Source organism: Aedes albopictus, chromosome 2 (assembly GCF_035046485.1).
Source record: "Aedes albopictus strain Foshan chromosome 2, AalbF5, whole genome shotgun sequence".
NCBI classification, from domain to species: Eukaryota; Metazoa; Arthropoda; class Insecta; order Diptera; family Culicidae; genus Aedes; species Aedes albopictus.
Genome location: NC_085137.1, coordinates 129,637,101 through 129,656,417, shown reverse-complemented (window position 1 = coordinate 129,656,417; position 19,317 = coordinate 129,637,101). Strand labels below are relative to the sequence as shown.

Genomic DNA, 19,317 nt, shown 5'->3' with positions numbered 1-19,317 from the left:
TTCCTGCAAATTCCTTGTAGACATGGATGGGAAGTTGAATTCCATCTAGAAATTCATCTACAAGCATTTTTCCAGAAATTCCGTCGGGTTTTCTTTCTGAAACTTCTTTAGAAATGCCTTCCAGAATATCTCACAAATAATTTTTTTAGTATTTTTTCACTCCTGTTTCTTGGGATTCCTTCTCAAATTTCTCTTGGAGATTCTTTCGCATTCCTATCGACATTTTTTTCATCAAGATTCGAACAGTTCTTTCCGGAATAATTCCTTGAAGTTAATGCAGGATTTCTGAATTCCAAATATTGTCTCCTGGAGTTTTATAGAGATCCCACAGATTTTCTTGCAGAAGTTTTCCCGTTGCTTGCTCTGAGAGTCTCTCGTTGGATTTTTCCTCCTGCGTTTTGCCCAAAGAAATTTTCGTGAAACTATTTCTTCTTTCTCCTAGAATATACTACAGATGTTGTTGTAGAATTTCTCCTAGAGGTTCTCTAGGAATTTCTCTTGAAGATTTTCCGCGATTACTCCTGGTATTCCTCTTGGGACTTCTCCATGATATTTTTCCGGGATTTCTAGAGTTTTTCCAGAAATTCTTGCTGGGATTTCTACTAAGGCTTCTTCCGGATTTCAAAGGAGTTTTTCATGAGTTTTCTGCAGGAATTGCTCCAGGGATTTCTCCCGAAGTTTTAAGAAATTTCAATTATTTCTATTTTCTAGAGTGTCTCCCCGGATTTCTACAGGAGTTTCATCCGGGATATTTCATGAGAACGAGAGTTCTTTTGAAGTGCTCTAGAAGCTAAGATACAGAGCTTTCAAACTTAAGCATTTTGTATGTAAATCGGTCAACGCGTACTTAATTCTGTTCAGTACTAAGTGTAGAATTAGCAATAGTTAAAATACACAATGAAAAAAACTAAAAAAAAGTTCAGTACTGTACTTTTCTAGTAGTATTTCTAGGAAAACCTCCTGCCTGAGATAACCTGCAAAATTCATTGTAGTAAATTCCTGGAGATTTCTCGGAAGGAATCCACGTGATTTCTGCGATAAATTCTGCAATGGCCTGTTGGAGTAATCTCAAGAGGAACTTCGGAAGAAATCCTGAGAAGAACTGGGATATCCCGGAAAAAAGCTGTGGTAGGAAATATTTAGAAAATTCAGAGGATAAACTCTGAAAATCTCTAAGAAAAACCCCGGGAGAAACTCCGGACCAAAATCAGCGAAGAAATTCAGGAGAAATGTTGGAAAATTCTTTGGCAAAAATTCCAGAAATAACTCTTAGAAATCTCTAAAAACACCGAAAATATCACGGAAGGAACTATTTATGGGAAAATATAAATGAAAAACACTTTTTATGGAAACTTGAGAGAACTGGAGAAAATAAATTGACAATTCTCCAGGAAAAAAATAAGGGATTTCTGAAAAAAAAAAAACATTTAACGATATTTTAAAATCTAAATGATTCTATGGTGCATTTACTTAGAAAATCTATAGAAGGCTTTCTAATGGAATCCTTGGAGAAATTTATGGAGCAATCGCTAGATGAATTTCTGATGAAAACTTAACGGAAATTCTTGAATAATTCACGAAAACATTTATGTAGCAACTCATCAAAAGTTTTCTAAAACAATTCTCCTAGAACTATAACCACTAGAAATAAAATTCTGAAGGAATGCCTTATGTTTTGAAAAAAAAAACCCTGAAGGAATCTCTGGAAGATTTTTGGAAGATTTTCGAAAAGAACCCACGACAAAATATTTTGAAGAAATCTCTGAAGGATGTTCAAAAACTAAATGAACCCTATGGGAAATTTCTTAAGAACAAATGTATATAGAAAAGTTTCTGAAGCAATTTCTGAGTGTAATTAGTGTTTTTTTTTGCTCTGACATGTTAGCTTTCTTCTACAAACTATAATCAATCAAAAAAACTATATGCCATCGCTTTGTATTTGGATTTTCCGGCCAAACTGAATGTACACTACTACTTTTCATAGTTTTCAAGTATGGAAATGTGAGAGAGATGGAAATATTACGGGTTGTAAGAAAGAAAAAAATCGGGAAAAAATAAAAAAAGTGCAACCTTATTTGCATCTTGTCAATCTAATTTGAAGAAGAGAGAGTCGATGAAGAGAAATAGATCATATTACTTTCACCCTTATTCCAACTCAACCTAAAAATACGTCTAATGCACTCCTGCGAATAATCAAAGGCAAAAACCATATGTAATCGCCTTAAGCTTTGATTTATTTACTAATTTGTATAAATATAGTATTTCTGTATTTTTTAGTGAAATAAAATACGAGTGTAATTTAAAGATCACTACTGTTTATCAAATAAGTCTATTATTTTATTACGAATAATTTCGAAAAATTATCACTACATAGTATTGTTCAAATAAATCCACCAAACTACTGCGATAAATTCAAAGATAAAAACTACATGTCATTGCTTTAAAATTTGGCTTATTGGCTTTTTTGTGCAAAAATGTGGAATTTTTTAATAAAACAAAATACATACTGGTGTAATATAAACTTCAAAATTTTATCAAAATCATGTCCAGTACATTCTATTGGAAATTCAAGACTAATAAACTACGTGTTATGGCTTTAAAATTTGGTTTATTGACTATTTTGTATGAAAATTATGGTATTTTTGTAACTTTTTGAGTAAAATAAATTAAGAGTGTCAAAAAACCTGACTTTTGTTCTTCAAATATGTCCTGTACTCTTTCACGGATAATTTCAAGGCAAAAAAATAAAAATGCATTGTAAGCCATTTTTATTTGTTAACCACTTTGTGTGAGAAGTGTGGTACTTTCGATGGTTTTTGAGTCAATCAAAATGTGAGTGTAATGAAAACATCACTATTATTCTTCAAGTATGTCCCCAAACTGCTAAGAACAATTCAAGGCTAAAAAACTACAAGTTATCGTTTTAAGTTTAGTTTTATTGACAACTTTTTTTCGGGTAAAACAAAATAAGAGTGTAATGAGAACATTTTCATTGTTCATCAAAAATGTCCAGTACAATCCTACGAACAATTTAAGACCAAAAAAAATATATTCATCGCTTTGAATTTTGATTTATTGCTTAATTTATGTGAATAATAGGGTATTTTAGCAGTTTTTCAGTAATTTAAAATATCAGTGTACTGAAACATCACTTATTTTGCATAAACATGTTCACTCCGGCTGTACGCATGATTTAGGGTCGAAAAAACCATATGTCGTCGCTTTAAATTTTATTTTATTGATCAAAGTGTGAAAAAAATGCGCTCTCAAAAAAACTAGGAAGTGCCTTTTGCTTAATAACTTTGGGTAGACGCATCTATTTTAAAAACTTTAAAATGGACGCTGTTCTTGAAACCTGTCCGGTTCCATCGCAAAAAAAAATCGGTTGTAAAACGGCCGAGAAATGCCTTGTCAAAGTTGGACTTCCGACTTTTTTTGGACCCTTGGTAGTTTAAGTGTTAAGTAGTTTTAGAAAGTGACCGATTTTGCGCCGAGAAAAAAATATGGGGCAAGATGCGTAATTTAGTATGGCCTTTTCAGTAATTCAAATTTTCTCAAAGAAAACGGAAATTTATATATTTTTTCTGTATTCGACACATTCTAAGGACTGTATCGGAAATTAACTATAAATGTTCAAAATGCTCTATATCGAAGCACGGTTGGTCTTTTTATGTCGGTTCTTCTATGAATTCTTCACAATATAGTTAAGTTTTGAACAGCTTGAAAAAATTTGGAAAATGTTTAATATTATTGAAAATATGGTTCTATGAGTATACCGCACAAAATAACAATCTGTACAAACTGCATTTTTTTTTCAACGTTTCAATAATTTGTAGCAAAAAAATTTGTACGGGGAAAAATCTGGAAAATAATGATTATTACTAGCAGTTATGTACACATAACATATCACTCAATACCGACTTTTAAAATTATTATTTTCGATAGAAAAACCTCCAACATTTAGATTATGGTCTATCCCAAAAAAACACCCACTTTTTGGTCGAACTTTGACGTTCTGCTTTAAATATCTACAGAGGTTATAAAATTTCATTCTTTGGTAAAACTACCTCTTCAATAAATTTAAATACATACCCAATTGAAAAAAATGCAAATTTTCAATTTTATGTATTTTTTATTTGCGTAATCGTTCTTTGAAGACGCATAAAAAAGAGTTCTTCGAAAAATGGCCTTTTTTCATTTTTAAGAATTGCGCTAAACTGCGGAGGGAATTTTTCTTCATAAAAATAATTTTCCTATATCATGAGCATTCTGGAAAAGAATATACTTGCGCAAAAATAAGAGAAAAAATTAAATATTTTCGCACAGTTTTCGCAATTCTAATTTTTTAATAGGTGTCCAAAATTTTAAAAACATATTTGCAATCTCTTAGATAAAAGTCCAAGTTGAATGATTATTTTTTAAAAATCAGAACTGCCATTTTTCTTTTAAAAGATTTATATAGTATCTCCAAAAATAAAGTTATGTTTACATAAGTGACCCGATTTTGTCAGCCCCTTTTCGGAGCACATTTTTTGCTCTCTTCAAAAATTTAAACAGTTTTCCAAACTTTTTATTTTTCTATGTTCTGCATCTCAGCTGTAGTTTGATGATAAATATTAATGAATTGCTTAAAATGTGACTGTAAGATAATGAGAGCAAAAAGTTTGTCGCAAAATGGGGCTGACAAAATCGGGTCCTTACTGACGAGCTCTAGAGGTCTAGTGGCTACCGCTTCTGATCCATATGCAGAAGGTCCTGGGTTCAATCCCTAGCTCGTCCCTTTCCTCCTACTTTGTATCTTTCTATCTACTTTCTCTCTCACTCTCTCTTTCTCATACATATACATCTCATGTATATTCGTATGTTCGTAGCGATCGCTAGAACCAGAAACGGATTGAAAAAAAGCCGTTTCCCTTCCTTCCAACTTTCATCACAGCACAGTGTCAATCTATCATATAACGCCTACAAGTTATGCAACCAAGCGGACTGTGCCGCTTCACAGTAAGCTTCACACAATCTATCGCTTTACGCCTGGCATCCTTGCACCAATGCATGATCCATGTGCCAAAAATAAAACATCTCCCACCAACACACTAACATCCGCATGACCTTGTGCAGGCGCAGAGGATTCAACGGCCTGATGTGGGCAAGCGATTGCAATCATCACTTCCCTCCCCTTCCCCATTGACCTGCAACCTGACGCAGCAGGCGCCATTGTCGCCTAAAAATACAAGACCACCAACGCTCACACGCTGAAGATGCCTGTTAGTCCCAAGCAGCTATCTCATTGGTTCCTTGTGTGAGTGTAGCTGATCTGGCGATACTGGAGTAGCAACTGCGGGCGGTCAATCAAGCTCAAGCTCAAGCTCAAATGGGGCTGACAAAATCGGGTCTTTACTGTATTTCGAACAGATATTTTTTTAGACAATTGTGAACGTTTATAGTTAATTTCCGATACAGTCCTTACCGCGACGTTACAACGTTTTGACGCATTGATGATCAGATTTTCCAATATAACTCATAAATACGACCGTAAACTTCAAATATATTTTCGCATTAGCATTCCTTGTGAAATTTGCAATAAGGACTGTTCAATTTATAAAACGGACAACTTGCTTGTGCGATATCTTTTTTAATTTTCAATAAAATCATTATCAGCTTTTTGCATAACTTTCTATAGTTATTCTCAAATGTAGGAAAATATAACATTAAGCAAAATGTTCTTAATTGTGTAACTGAAGCGGTTTCCGTAAAACATCAGTAAAAACCCATTTCTCAAAATTCGACATAACTTTCCACATACTTAACTTGCACATTTTCATGAAGTTTTTAATGTATTGAAAACTTATACTATTCTACTAACGGTAAAGCTCAATAGTTGGTCAATAACAATAACAGTATCCAGCTTGATATAGTGAGTTACCTAGTTTTCATAGAAATTATTAAAAAATGTTCATTTAAAGTCCTGTGTTGCAATAGCATCATGAATTCGGCTAAAAATTTGTCCAGAGTAGTAGAATATTGCTCTCTGAATGATACATTTCATTTCATTTCATTTTGCAGCATTTGGTGGGGCAATGAGAGCGCAAGTCAGTCCAAAGCCGATGATAAGGAGGGGTAATGGCTGAATAGTCTTTGCTGACCACATAAACGCCATGGGATAGGAAAAGGGTATTTTGGTGAGGGATTAGGGTGTTGGTACAGACTTGACAATATCAATGCTATTCAGATGCAAAATAATTTTAAGGCTCAATAGTGAATCGCATACCTTCCAAAACCAAAAAAAAAACAATAATCCTCAAAATGCCAAGCAAGTCATAGAAAGAAAAAACGCCCGATTGTTTATTTTGTCAATTATAACAAACGGAAACTTCCAACTTCACCGACTCACCAGTCACCCGAAAAAAAATGTTCCTTCAGGTCTGGAAAATATATTATCCCCAATTAAGCCCTTAATCGAATTGTCCGCGTAGTACCCCTGCTAGATAAGAACCAGTCATTGCCATACATATTAAATGCTAGACATGACCCCATGGATAGCATTTGCATATGTATAAGCTTTGCTGATGTGACTTTCCTATTAGGCAATTCTCTCATCTCATGTTTGTCTTCAAAACCTTGTCAAGCTTAGAAAATTGAAGCTAATAAACAATACATTACAAGGTTCGAATTCCCATAGAATGAGATCATTAATTCGCACTACAACACCATAGGAGATAATGTCACATTGGCTGATTACAGTACAAATGCGAAAAATCTCCCTTTTCCCCCTATCCGCAACCCGGGGACGCGCCCTGTTGGATTTCGAAAGCCTCGGAGAATATTACAAACCTTCAATGGCATTCCCATACACTAACCCACATTGCCCATTCAGGGGTCTGACTGGGCCTATTACCCTCGCTCAGTTTGTAATATTCTCACCAACTTGGAATTATATTTTCCCGGCACATAAATGACTTCGACAAATGTTCGATATACTATGCAGCATCATGATCAGTATAACTATATCAGATGACTTGAAGATCTGATTTTTACAGAATTGTTTGCCATTGATTATACATTCAGCTATTCCAATCATTACTGCAAAGCACATCGACCACATGCCTAAAATCAAAGCTTCTTGGAAGATATAATCCAAGCCCAGGGAATATTGCTCTCTGAATGATACAGAAGAGAAATTTACTTTTAATTGCATTTTTCATCCTAAATTTAATCCATAAAGATGGTCATATTAAAAAAATTCATACTTTTTGCTCTATTGATGCAGATTTTCGACTCTAGCGAATCTTGTTATTATTTATTTTCAACAAAGTTGGTCCTATGTTATTGTACACCTTATTTAAAAATAATCGGATGCAAAGTTTTTATTTCCAACATCATTGTTTTGCAAACTTTGCATTTGGTTGCATTGTTATTTGGAAGAACCTTCAAAGAACGAAACTAATCGAAGAACGAAAGTAATCAATACTACTGTGTCTGTAATGGCGCACAGTAACCAAACCAGCAATGCTATTAAGAAGCAGTTTTCTGCATTTCAAACCACATTATTCCTACTTTCGACTGCATGCATAAAAAAATTGATTATTTAATATTTACATGCCCTTTTTGCTTTACAATTTAATTTTATTCAAAAAATAGAATCTCACTTGAGACTTTAATATCTCAACATTTAATTTTCCAATTGAGTTTAAATTTTGCCAGAATGTTTATTACTCATGCTGCTGTAGCATGGTACATACTTTTCTAGTGTTAAAAACGATATACCATATGTGAACAGTAATTTTATATATATTTTCAATTTTCAGAAATCGAAAAAATCGCCTTATATAACACCTGACCGATTTTCTTTAAAATAAAACTATTTTTATTCGATTCAAAAATTATTACTATAATGAAAGCTGATGTACTGAACAACGAATCAAGGGTGGTTAAATTTGAACTACGCGTCATCTTTTTATACCCTTGTAAAGTTGTCCGTTTTATAAATTGAACAGTCCTTAAATATGATCTGTTCACATTTTGTTTTCATTGGAGAAGCTTGTTCAAAATGAGAATAGTAGCGTAGCGTTACATCGTTGAAAACGGCACTGACCCATATTGCCCCGCCTCATAAACGAAATGAATTGGTCTTAGAGAAATTGCATAAAAAGTTACTCACTTTTCGATTCCTGTGGAGGCGGACCGGCCTTCGGTGCGTGATGTCCCATGCAGGGCCGCCCAATTCGGCTGGCTGTGGCCGTCACCGGTGCCGCCGAACTGGTGCTGGCCAACGAAGTGGTCGACGAGCTGAGCGACATCGACGCCATCAGCGTCGGGGGCTTGATACCGGACGGTTTCGGTATCGAGCGGACTCCGACCTTGCTGGCGCCAGGGGCAGGAATACCACTCGCCGCCGCCGGCTTTACCGGCGGGGGCGGTTGATCTGTCGACGGCGATGAACCGTTTGTGCTGGGTTTGTCGGTGCTGGAGGGCTCGGCTCCATTCGTCGAAGGAGCCGACGTAGCACCATTCGATTCACTCATCTTCTCTTCTGATCACTAAAACGCACTAGCACACTGGAGATTTTCTTCTTTTGATACACAAATTTGATATGCTCTGCTTTTTGCCTACACTGGAGTAGGCACAATTGATTCGATTAAAATAAAGCACCCACACTTGACTAGTAGAACTGACATCGACCCGATCGAATGCACAAACAAGATTTTTCTTTCTCCGGGCCACACATACGATTGAGGGAAAACAACGCAATTTTCCGCTTTTGGCGAATTCCCGTGATCGACAGCAGCATTAAATTTTGTTTTCACGACGAGTGAAAAACAGAAACAAGCGATTTGCGTAAGCGCCGCGCATAAGACGATCCCGACCCGATGACGCTGATCGCGCCGACTTCAAAACGGCAGCCGGGATTACAAACAGTAGGACATAGGAGAAGTATGTACTCGGGTAAGTACGCCTACGTATCGTGGAACACCACATGAACAGTGTAGATCGTCTCATGAAAAAAGAATCAATAAACTACTCACCTGTTGGCAGCAACCGGTAAACTGATCACCTTATGTTAAACTAGAAGACATTGTAGAATGACAGTACAAATCAAAAACCCAGTCATGCAAGAGATCGTTCGTCAAATCAAAACCCAGTCCTGTTACAAGGAACAAGTGAACAAGATCAACCAACCGTAGAAAAGTGTATCTTTTCACGGTATGTGAAAAACCGATCAAGTGACTTGATCTTGAATGAATGTGCAGCACAAACGATCCCATTCAATGAACGTCGGGAGCGAAGCGTGGTTGGAAGTAAATGTGAACGCATTGGACACGAATTATGTGAGACTGAGGAAAAAAATATAAAAAAGTACCATTACATCATCACAAACATTTGACTTTGGGCTGCAAAACGGTGAGTCGATAAGGAGACCGTCCAATATAGCTCTGGTCCTCACAAGTTCCTACCTCATGCTTCCACGGGTCAAGCGATGACAAAGACCGCCAGCTAAGAGTTGTGTGCTTAGCTGGTAGTGCAGCCTGGGCACTGTTGTCCTTCTGACTTCAGCTAGATTGAGGAGGTACGATTCGAGCGTTTGTTCACCAAGGAGGTGCGGCTCAAACAGCGTCTGTTCTGGCATCCAGCGGCTGAGTAAGAAACGCTGCACCACGCCCAGCTAGATCCAAGGTGGTAGCCCCATCAGCGTGGTCGTCCCAGTGTTGGTTGGGACGTTAAACAGAACTGGCACGATGGCCCTCCGGCGAGACAGGAGTGTTGGCGTAGGCCCAATAAGCCACCCGTAAAAAAACCCCATTGCGAATAACATAGGAGAAAATACGACTCGATACAATCGGCAAAGACCCACGCGACGAAATAAGGACTACGATTGGAAACTCAAACTTGGAACATGGAATTGCAAGTCACTAGGTTTCGCAGGATGTGACAGGATAATCTACGACGAACTACATCCCCGCAACTTCGACATCGTGGCGTTGCAGGAACTTTGTTGGACTGGACAGAAAGTGTGGAAAAGCGGGCATCGAGCGGCTACCTTCTACCAAAGCTGTGGCACCACCAATGAACTGGGAACAGGATTTATAGTGTTGGGCAAGATGCGACAACGTGTGATCGGGTGGCAGCCGATCAACGCAAGGATGTGCATGTTGAGAGTTAAGGGCCGTTTCTTCAACTATAGCATCATCAATGTCCACTGCCCACACGAAGGGAGACCCGATGACGAGAAAGAAGCGTTCTACGCGCAGTTAGAGCAAACATACGATGGTTGCTCGCCGCGTGACGGGAAAATCGTTGTCGGCGACATGAACGCGCAGGTAGGAAGGGAGGAAATGTACAGACCGGTAATCGGGCGAAACAGTCTGCACGCCGCATCGAATGATAACGGCCAGCGATGCGTAAACTTTGCAGCCTCCCGTGGTATGGTAGTCCGAAGCACCTTCTCCCCCCGCAAAGATATCTACAAAGCCACTTGGAGATCACCCGACCATCAAACAGAAAACCAAATCGACCACGTTCTAATCGAAGGTAAATTCTTCTCGGATATAACCAACGTCCGCACATACCGCAGTGCGAATATAGATTCGGATCACTACTTAGTCGCTGTATGCATGCGCTCAAAACTTTCGACAGTTATCACCACGCGTCGAAGTCGAACGCCGCGGTTCAACATCGGGCAACTTCGTAACGTAGAAGTGGCTCAAGACTACGCGCAGCAGTTAGCAGTGGCCCTACCAACGGAAGAGCAGCTTGGCGCAGCTACACTTGAAGATGGCTGGAGGGACATCCGATCCGCCATAGGTAGTACCTCGGCTACAGCACTAGGCTTCGCGACTCCAAATCACAGAAACGACTGGTACGAAAGCGAATGAGGCACGTTACAGACAGGCACGGAACAGGCAGAACTCAGTCTTCCGGAAGAAGAAGCGCCGGCAGGAAGAACGAGATCGCGAAGCGATGGAAGAGCTGTACCGCGCTAAGGACACACGAAAGTTCTACGAGAAGCTCAACCGCTCGCGCAGAGGCTTTGTGCCACAAGCCGACATGTGCCGAGATAATCACGGGAATATTCTCACGAGCGAGCGTGAAGACTTCCGGCCCCTGACCTTCAAGAGATTGAGGAGGAGGTTGGCCGGTTGAAAAACAACAAAGCCGCTGGAACAAATCAACCACCAAGCGAGCTTCTAAAATACGGTGGAGAAACACTGGTGAGAGCACTACACTGGGTTATTACCAAGATTTGGGAGGAGGAAGTATTATCGGAGGAATGGATGGAAGGTATCGTGTGTCCCATCTACAAAAAGGGCGACAAGTTGGATTACGGGAACTACCGCGCGATCACACTACTGAGCGCTGCCTACAAGATACTCTCTCAAATTTTATGGCGCCGTCTATCACCGATTGCAAGAGAGTTCGTGGGGCAATATCAGGCTGGATTTATGGGTGAACGCGCTACAACGGACCAGATGTTCGCCATCCGCCAGGTGTTGCAGAAATGCCGCGAATACAACGTGCCCACGCATCACTTGTTCATCGATTTCAAATCGGCGTATGATACAATCGATCGAGAACAGCTATGACAGATTATGCACGAATACGGATTCCCGGATAAACTGATACGATTGATCAAGGCGACGATGGATCGAGTGATGTGCGTAGTTAGAGTATCAGGGACACTCTCGAGTCCCTTCGAATCTCGCAGAGGGTTACGGCAAGGTGATGGTCTTTCGTGCTTGCTGTTCAACATTGCTTTAGAGGGTGTAATAAGGAGAGCGGGAATAAACACGAGTGGGACGATTTTCACGAAGTCCGTTCAGCTGCTTGGTTTCGCTGATGATATTGATATTATTACTCCGCCATCGTCTCAGGCGGAAACGTACATTCGACTAAAGAGTGAAGCCAGGCGAATCGGATTAGTCATTAATGTGTCGAAGACAAAGTACATAATGGCAAAGGGCTCCAGGGAGGAATCTCCGCGCCCGCCACCCCGAATTTATATCGACGGTGATGAAATCGAGGCGGTTGAAGAATTCGTGTACTTGGGCTCACTGGTGACCGCCGACAACGACACCAGCAGAGAAATTCAGAGGCGCATTGTGGCAGGAATTCGTGCTTACTTTGGACTCCGCAGAACTCTACGATCGAATAAAGTTCGCCGTAACACGAAGTTAACTATCTACAAAACGCTGATTAGACCGGTCGTCCTCTATGGGCACGAAACATGGACCCTACGTGCAGAGGACCAACGCGCCCTTGGAGTTTTCGAACGGAAGGTGTTGCGTACCATCTACGGCGGAGTGCAGATGGAAGACGGGACTTGGAGAAGGCGAATGAACCACGAGCTGCATCAGCTGCTGAGAGAACCAACCATCGTCCATACCGCGTAAATCGGGAGGCTACGGTGGGCGGGTCACGTCATCAGGATGTCGGATAGCAACCCGACTAAAATGGTTCTCGAGAGTCATCCGACCGGTACAAGAAGATGTGGAGCGCAGCGAGCTAGGTGGGTCGACCAAGTGGAGGACGATCTGCGGACCCTACGCAGAGTGCGAAACTGGAGACAATCAGCCATGGACCGAGTGGTATGGAGACGGCTACTATGTACAGCAGAGGCCACCCCGGCCTTAGCCTGATCGGTAAGTAAGCTATTGCTGTTGCAAAGGCAAATCGACGGTAACAGCCCTTCACACGTTGACACAAAAAATAGATAAAAGCATCAAATACTGTGATCAAATACTGCGTACTGTGCATTTCTTGATATTGAAGGTGCGTTTGATAACGCTTCACATGCTTCAATCAGGTCAGCTATGAATAAACGGGGCTTTCATGGCTCAATCGTTGACTGGATCACTGCAGCTTTAAGAAATCGATGTACATATTGTCTCTAGATTGGGCGAATCAACCATTAAAGTAAGTACGTCTAAGAGCTGTCCCCAAGGAGGCGTACTTTCACCATTACTGTGGTCTTTAATTGTTGATGACTTGCTTAATAGTTTGGTGGCAATGGGATTCGAAGCCATTGGCTATGCGCAGACGATATCGTGATAGTGGTAAGAGGGAAGCATGATGAAACGCTATCAAACAGAATGCAAATAGCGTTAAACTACAATCTTGCCTGGTGTAAAGGAGAGGGACTAAACGTAAATCCCTCAAAAATTACTCTTGTAATTTTTACAAGAAGAAGAAATGTCAATATAAAAGCACCGTCCTTGGATGGGGTACAGTTGACATTCTCCTCCAGGGTGAAATATTTAGGAATCATACTAGATAAACTGAACTGGAGTGAACATCTGGAGCATGTAGTAAACAAGGTAAGAGCTGCTCTTTGGGCCTGTCGGAGAGTGATCGGGGGAAAGTGGGGGCTAAAACCGGGGATAGTTCATTGGATCTACCAGGCAGTTGTTAGACCCAATGTCTCTTATGCCTCTCTACTCTCTAGTCTGGTGGCCTAAAACCAAAACCAAAACAGCTCAACGAGTGCTGGCTAAACTTCAACGTTTAGCAACATTGTCAATAACAGGAGCTATTCGAAGTACTCCTGGTTCAACACTAGATGCCTTAATGCATCTGCTACCCTTGCACCAATTTGTGCAACTAGAGGCGAATAAAAGTGCCTTGAAGTTAAAAAGATACAAGAACATCTTAGAAGGTGATCTAACAGGACACTTGGAAATCTTGACGAATGTTACTGTAAATCCAATAGTATTACAAAATGAAGACTGGATGGAACCAAAATTCATCTTAGATATACCATACAAAGTTTCGATTGATGATCGGAGCGTATGGGAATCAGGAGGACCAACGGTTCGACCAGGATCTATTGTATTCTATACAGATCCTAGAATGCATCCTTAAACCTCTAGAAACCATTTCTAAACCCCTTCGAAACCATCCGAATCTACTTTGATTGTTTTAAGAGGGGAATCGGGGCGTTTTATGTGGATCGAAACTCTCTTAGAAGCCCCCAAAAATCCCTTCTAGGCCCCTTGACACTCCCAAATCCTCTCAGTAAACGTCTTAAACCGCTTGGAAACTCCTCTGAAACATTCCTGAAACCCCTTGGAAGCTCCTGGAGCCCTTTGGGAACCCGTTCCGAAACCCTTTATAAGCTGCCATGATACTTTAAAATTAGGCTGCTAAATTTGTAATAGATAGTTTAAAGTTTCGAAAATCAATGAAAACAAAACATCCAGTACTAACTGTTCTACAATTGCCCTAGACACAATTTCGTATGCGTTTGTTGCAGCTCCTGAAGGAATTCTAATGGTACTCATAACATAATTCTTAAAGCGGTAATAAAAGTAGTATCGATGATATGATATCTGGAAAAAAAATGTCAACAGAGAGAACTTCAAGGGAAAGTATAGCGGAGTTTCCGGAAAGAGTTGCGGGTAGAATTTCAGGCTTTTAAAAAACTTTGATATTCTGCAGATTATTCCTGGTAAATTTTCTGCGTACACTTTTGGAACATATCGGAATCCAAGAGGAATTATGTTTACTACAACAAATGTGTGGATGAATTTTAGAAAATAATAGGAACTGATATATTTGTTTTGATTATTGACTTCTTTTAACTATACTGAAAATTTAAACTGATGATTCGCCCAAGTAAATTTCATGGGGAGTTGTATCTGGATATTCCAGGAATTTCTCCAGAAGTTCTTTCAAAGATTCATTCAAGAGTAGTCTGTACTTCCAGGGATATCTTCAGAAACTCTTAGAGGAATCCCCAAACAGAACTTGCCACAAGGAACTTCTACAGAAGCTACTGTAAGATACACAAAAGAAACTTCTGAGGGATCCCTATAAGTAACTTCTAATATTTTTTTTTTGAAACAAACTTCTGGGGGATTCCCGACAAGCACTCGTGGAAAATTTTAGGATGAACTCCAGGTTTCAAAAGGAACTTCTGGAAGACTTTTAGAGGAACTCCTGGATGATTCCTAGGAAAAAAAGGGTTCCCAGAAGCAACTCCTGAAACATACTCAGAAGGATCTCCAGGAGATTTCCAGACAGAACTCCTGGAGAATTTCCAGCAGCAGCTTCTAGAAGAATGTTCTGGAGGATTTTCAGAATGACTTCTTAGACTTTAGAGAATACCCAGTATGAAATCATGGGGCATATGAAACACTAGTTAAAATTTAAAAAAAAAAAACACTTCACTATTACTTCACTTTTGCAAGGAAAAACTCTAAAAAATGAAACATTACAAAAAAAAACTAGAAAGTACGAGCAAATTCCTTTTAATTCCACTACTTTGCTTATCTTCGGACAGATAGTCCTATTTCGTCTGCGACTTACACTGCCCCTCTTCGCATATCAGTTCCATGTCGTTTCTAATGCGAACAGTGAAGAGAATTGTCAGACAAAAGAGGCACAAAACAAGCAACAAAGAAGGCGCAGCGATTACTCACTATCCCAACTGGTAACAGATAATGACATGATCTCGAAATTGTTTGTTGCAGACAAAACGGAAGCTGTATTTGTTGCGTACTTTTCAACTCGTGAATAATCAATTAATTACCAACCCAAAATAGAAACTTCTTGATGATATATCTTCAGTAGCGTTGCAGTGTTTACCGACTCGAAGTTACCACTCGAAAATCACAATGCAAGGCTTAAAAATCTCTAAACTCGTGTTGCACGATCTTTGTCCTATTCTGTTCAAGTTGGGTCAAACTTATGTCGCATTGGGTGGATTGTCGCAACAAATGCAAACATTGTCATTATTGTTGCGCGATGGTTGAATTTTGAATCACTGAATGCGAATCATATTTTTGTCACTCACGAGGTCATTTAAAATTAATTTGATATCTTTTCCGCCTCATTTCATAGCCCAATACGAAAATAAAGTACAAAAGGTAGGCGCTTTGAAAAACAACATGGGACTCACAAGCGAAGAGGGGCAGTTACAGACTTCTTCTAGTGCCCGACTTGGGGAATTTCTAAAGACGATTCTGGAGAAAATCCAGCAGAAGCTATTGGAGGAATCCAAGAATGAAACTACGGATGCATTCCAGAAGAAACACCTGATGGAATCTCAGAAGGAACTCTTAGAGGAATCGCAGTAAAAAAACCATTTGAGAATACACTCGGAAAAAGAACCCCTGATCGAATTTCTGGGGAAATCCCTGAAGAAATTCCTGGATTATTGGCAGATCATCTTCAGGAGAAGCACCACTCTGCGGACGAGTGTTGTTTTGTACCATGCAACCAGCAAATTTGCTGACACTATTATTAATTGTTTGCCACCTACTTTTTCCGCTTAGGATTTGCATCAGTTACTGAAATGATTATCAGAACAAATATAATAGAACTCAATAACACTTACTGCCAAAAATCAAATCAAATTTCTACATGAATCACATACCTAGTAGCGTGACTCTGCATGCGTACAGATTTTACTTCCAACCACGCTTCGATACGGGCGCCATAAATCATTCAACCATGCCGAGCTAAAAGATCGAATGAAAAGAACGAAAAGAATTAAAAAAAAAAGAATCACGTCTCGCTCGCCAGTCTGGGACGCAAGGTGCCAAACACTCAATGAGAGTATATTAGACTCTATTAGACTCTCATTGCCAAACACTATTTTTGGTACATGACGTCGTCGTCATCAATCTCGTAAGTATGTACACAGAGAGGCTTGTCAATACCTTGTGACATCGAATTTAAAAATAACCGTCGTCCGTTCACACATGCTGGTGACGACGATTTAGGATAGAACAGAAAGTAGTTCATCGCCCTTGAACTGCATTGCACGCGATTATTTACAAACATTGCTGCTATTTTTAGACGAACGATCCCCGTCAAACCCCCCAACCCACCCACAACCATGGGAAAGTTCTTAATAATGATCATCATCGAATAACGGATTCTGTGGCAGGCGCTGGCGATGTGGATTCCTCAGCGCGCCACCAGGCGAATATCGACTCACATCCCTCGCCGTGCGGTGCTGCTCGCGAAGTTTTTACCTTTCGTTCGCGACTGACTGCCCACTGCCCAGACCAGGGGGCTGGTTGTGGGAGAGAGACACAAACACTCACAACGACGACGACGACGACAACGACGGTGGCGATCAGCTTAATTGCTTTTCTAGGTTAAAATTATCAATTCATAACTGTTTATTGAATTCTACGTTGCATAATTCTCTCCCGGGGGCTGATCCGGCAGCCTAAAGATGCACTTTTCCTACCACACCACGTCACAAACCTTCTCGCTGTGGAATTCCGTCCAGAATTCCAGCACACAATATTTGCACTCACTCGCGCCCCGAGCGGAATCTCGTCGTCGCGGATTTCGAATCGCGACGACTTCCCGTTTCGCGCGGCAGGATTTTCTTACCGAGCAATTCACGAATTATACGGACGCACAATTACACCAGATTCACTTCACGATAAAAAGAACCGCAACATCTACGGACTACGAGAGCAAAATATCAAACTTTTACGCACGACACGAAAATTCCGACGAGCGAGCGAACGAACGAACGGCAACAAAAACGTTCAACGTAAACTTTTCGAAACGTCAAAGTGGTTGCTGGCTGGCTGGCTGGGCAGCTGATGATGTTTTTGTTTGCAAGGTGTCATGATTTTTTTGCGTGTGCACGAGAGTAGGACAGGAAATAGAGGCTGCGCGCGGTCTTCCGAAGGAAAAAAAGGGAAAAAGCAACAACTGTGCTTTTCCATGGGCGGTCTTTACTCAAGAGCCAGGTAGGGGCGTAAAGTAAGCGAAATTTGAACAGTAAGCTCCCGTGTTGGACGAATTATGAGGCGCACTTCATCCAGGGGGATGACGAAGGGCCAGATTCATCTACCCAGCATTCAATTCAACATGGCGTCCAATGTTTTTGTTTTGATTGCTTAATTCATGGAAAAAATGCGCTTGAAACATCGACACTGCATCGCTGCTACATATAATATCGTGCAAAGTGATAAGGAAAGAGAAACAATCATCAAAAACAACGATTTCGTTTGAAATGTGAAATTTCTGGAATAAGCACTAGCAACACACGAGCCACACACCCGAAAATCAGGAGCAACTTAGGGTAAACCGACCAGAAAGTGGGTACCAAAACGCGCCGTACCAAAAATGATGTTGGGTGGAGCGGCGATCAAGGCGGCGATGTACCGAGTTTGACAGCCGTGTCACCCCACTGACTTCATCCCGCATAAATTAAAGCGCATTTTCGAGTTTCAGCACAGTTTCGAGTTCGAAAGGAATCGCTCAAGAAACTTCTTGAACGATTCCTGGCAGAAACTTTCTTCGGTGACTGCCATTTGAACTGTCATTTCTTCGCTACTGCGTACTGCGATCGAAGAAAACCCGGTTTCTTAAGCGATTCAGGCAAGTAATTTCTCATGCACACTAAGATCAGCTCGGTATTTTTCCCATCTTTTTACCGAGTTCTCAACAGCAGATTTAACTCGGTACGCTCGGTTGTTTCTTTTGCGGATATTCTGTAAATGAGTTACCGAGCTCAGATAACAAACTGTCAAAAGTTACTGATACACGGTAAATATTGTTACTGGTGAACGGTAAATACGATAACCGAGTGTACCGAGATAAATCTGCTGTTGAAAACTCAGTAAAAAGATGAAAAAAATACTGAACTCAGTGAAAAAATTACTGAGCTGGAACATATGAATCTTAGTGTGTGCATCAAGATAGGCTGAGAAATTCCTTCTGATCTGCAAACAGCGCTTTCAACAGGAATCGCGCAAGAAACTTCTTGAGCGATTCCTGGCAGAAACTTTCTATAGAACGGTATACGGTGACTGCCATTTGAATAGGCTCCTAAAGTCCTATAGGGATTCTTGTTTTAAACCACAATATATGGTTCAAGAGTACATATTTACTCATTTTTTGACGTTTTTATTATACGTAGTTGAAAATATATAATTATTATTTTTTTAGCCTCTTGTCTCATCTCTAGCTTATAACACATACTTTGAGTGATTTTTTTTTACCGTGTATGTCAGATAGGAACATTTTTGAAACCCCAGTGCGAAAAATGTTGAGCTCAGTCACACAAGGTTGACCTCAAATGTCAAAGTAGAACTATTTACCATTTTACTTATTTCGAATTTTCTCATTATTCCTTTGTTTTTCAAGTTCGAGTAAAGTACAATTCCGATTAGAATACCATGCTTGATCGTATTATTCAATATAAGCTAGATTTCGTCTTTAATTTTAGGACCCTATTGTCATGAAATGGTGCAAGAACCCGGATAAAAAATTACCATTCATTACATGGTAAATATTATTAACATATGACTGATTTTATTGTTCACAATAAAACACATACAGTAGACGTTC

The 19,317-nt window shown here is 40.0% G+C and overlaps 1 protein-coding gene across 9 annotated transcripts in view; it reads right to left on the bottom strand.

Moving 5' to 3' along the window:
- Positions 1-17,494, bottom strand: part of LOC109417226 (restin homolog) — a 427,171-nt gene extending 409,677 nt beyond the window's left edge. For 7 of the 9 annotated variants that reach the window (XM_062850410.1, XM_062850412.1, XM_062850414.1 and 4 more), the window contains exons 1-2: positions 17,212-17,492; positions 8,159-8,611 (exon numbers count right to left, since the gene is read on the bottom strand). In XM_062850410.1, coding sequence (XP_062706394.1) covers positions 8,159-8,522 — 364 coding nt within the window. In that variant the 5' untranslated portion in view covers positions 8,523-8,611; positions 17,212-17,492. Of the gene's footprint in view, positions 1-8,158; positions 8,612-17,211 lie in introns of all 9 variants that reach the window. The other 2 variants (XM_062850413.1, XM_062850416.1) reach the window with 1 other exon arrangement.
- Between the last annotated feature and the right edge of the window lie 1,823 nt (positions 17,495-19,317).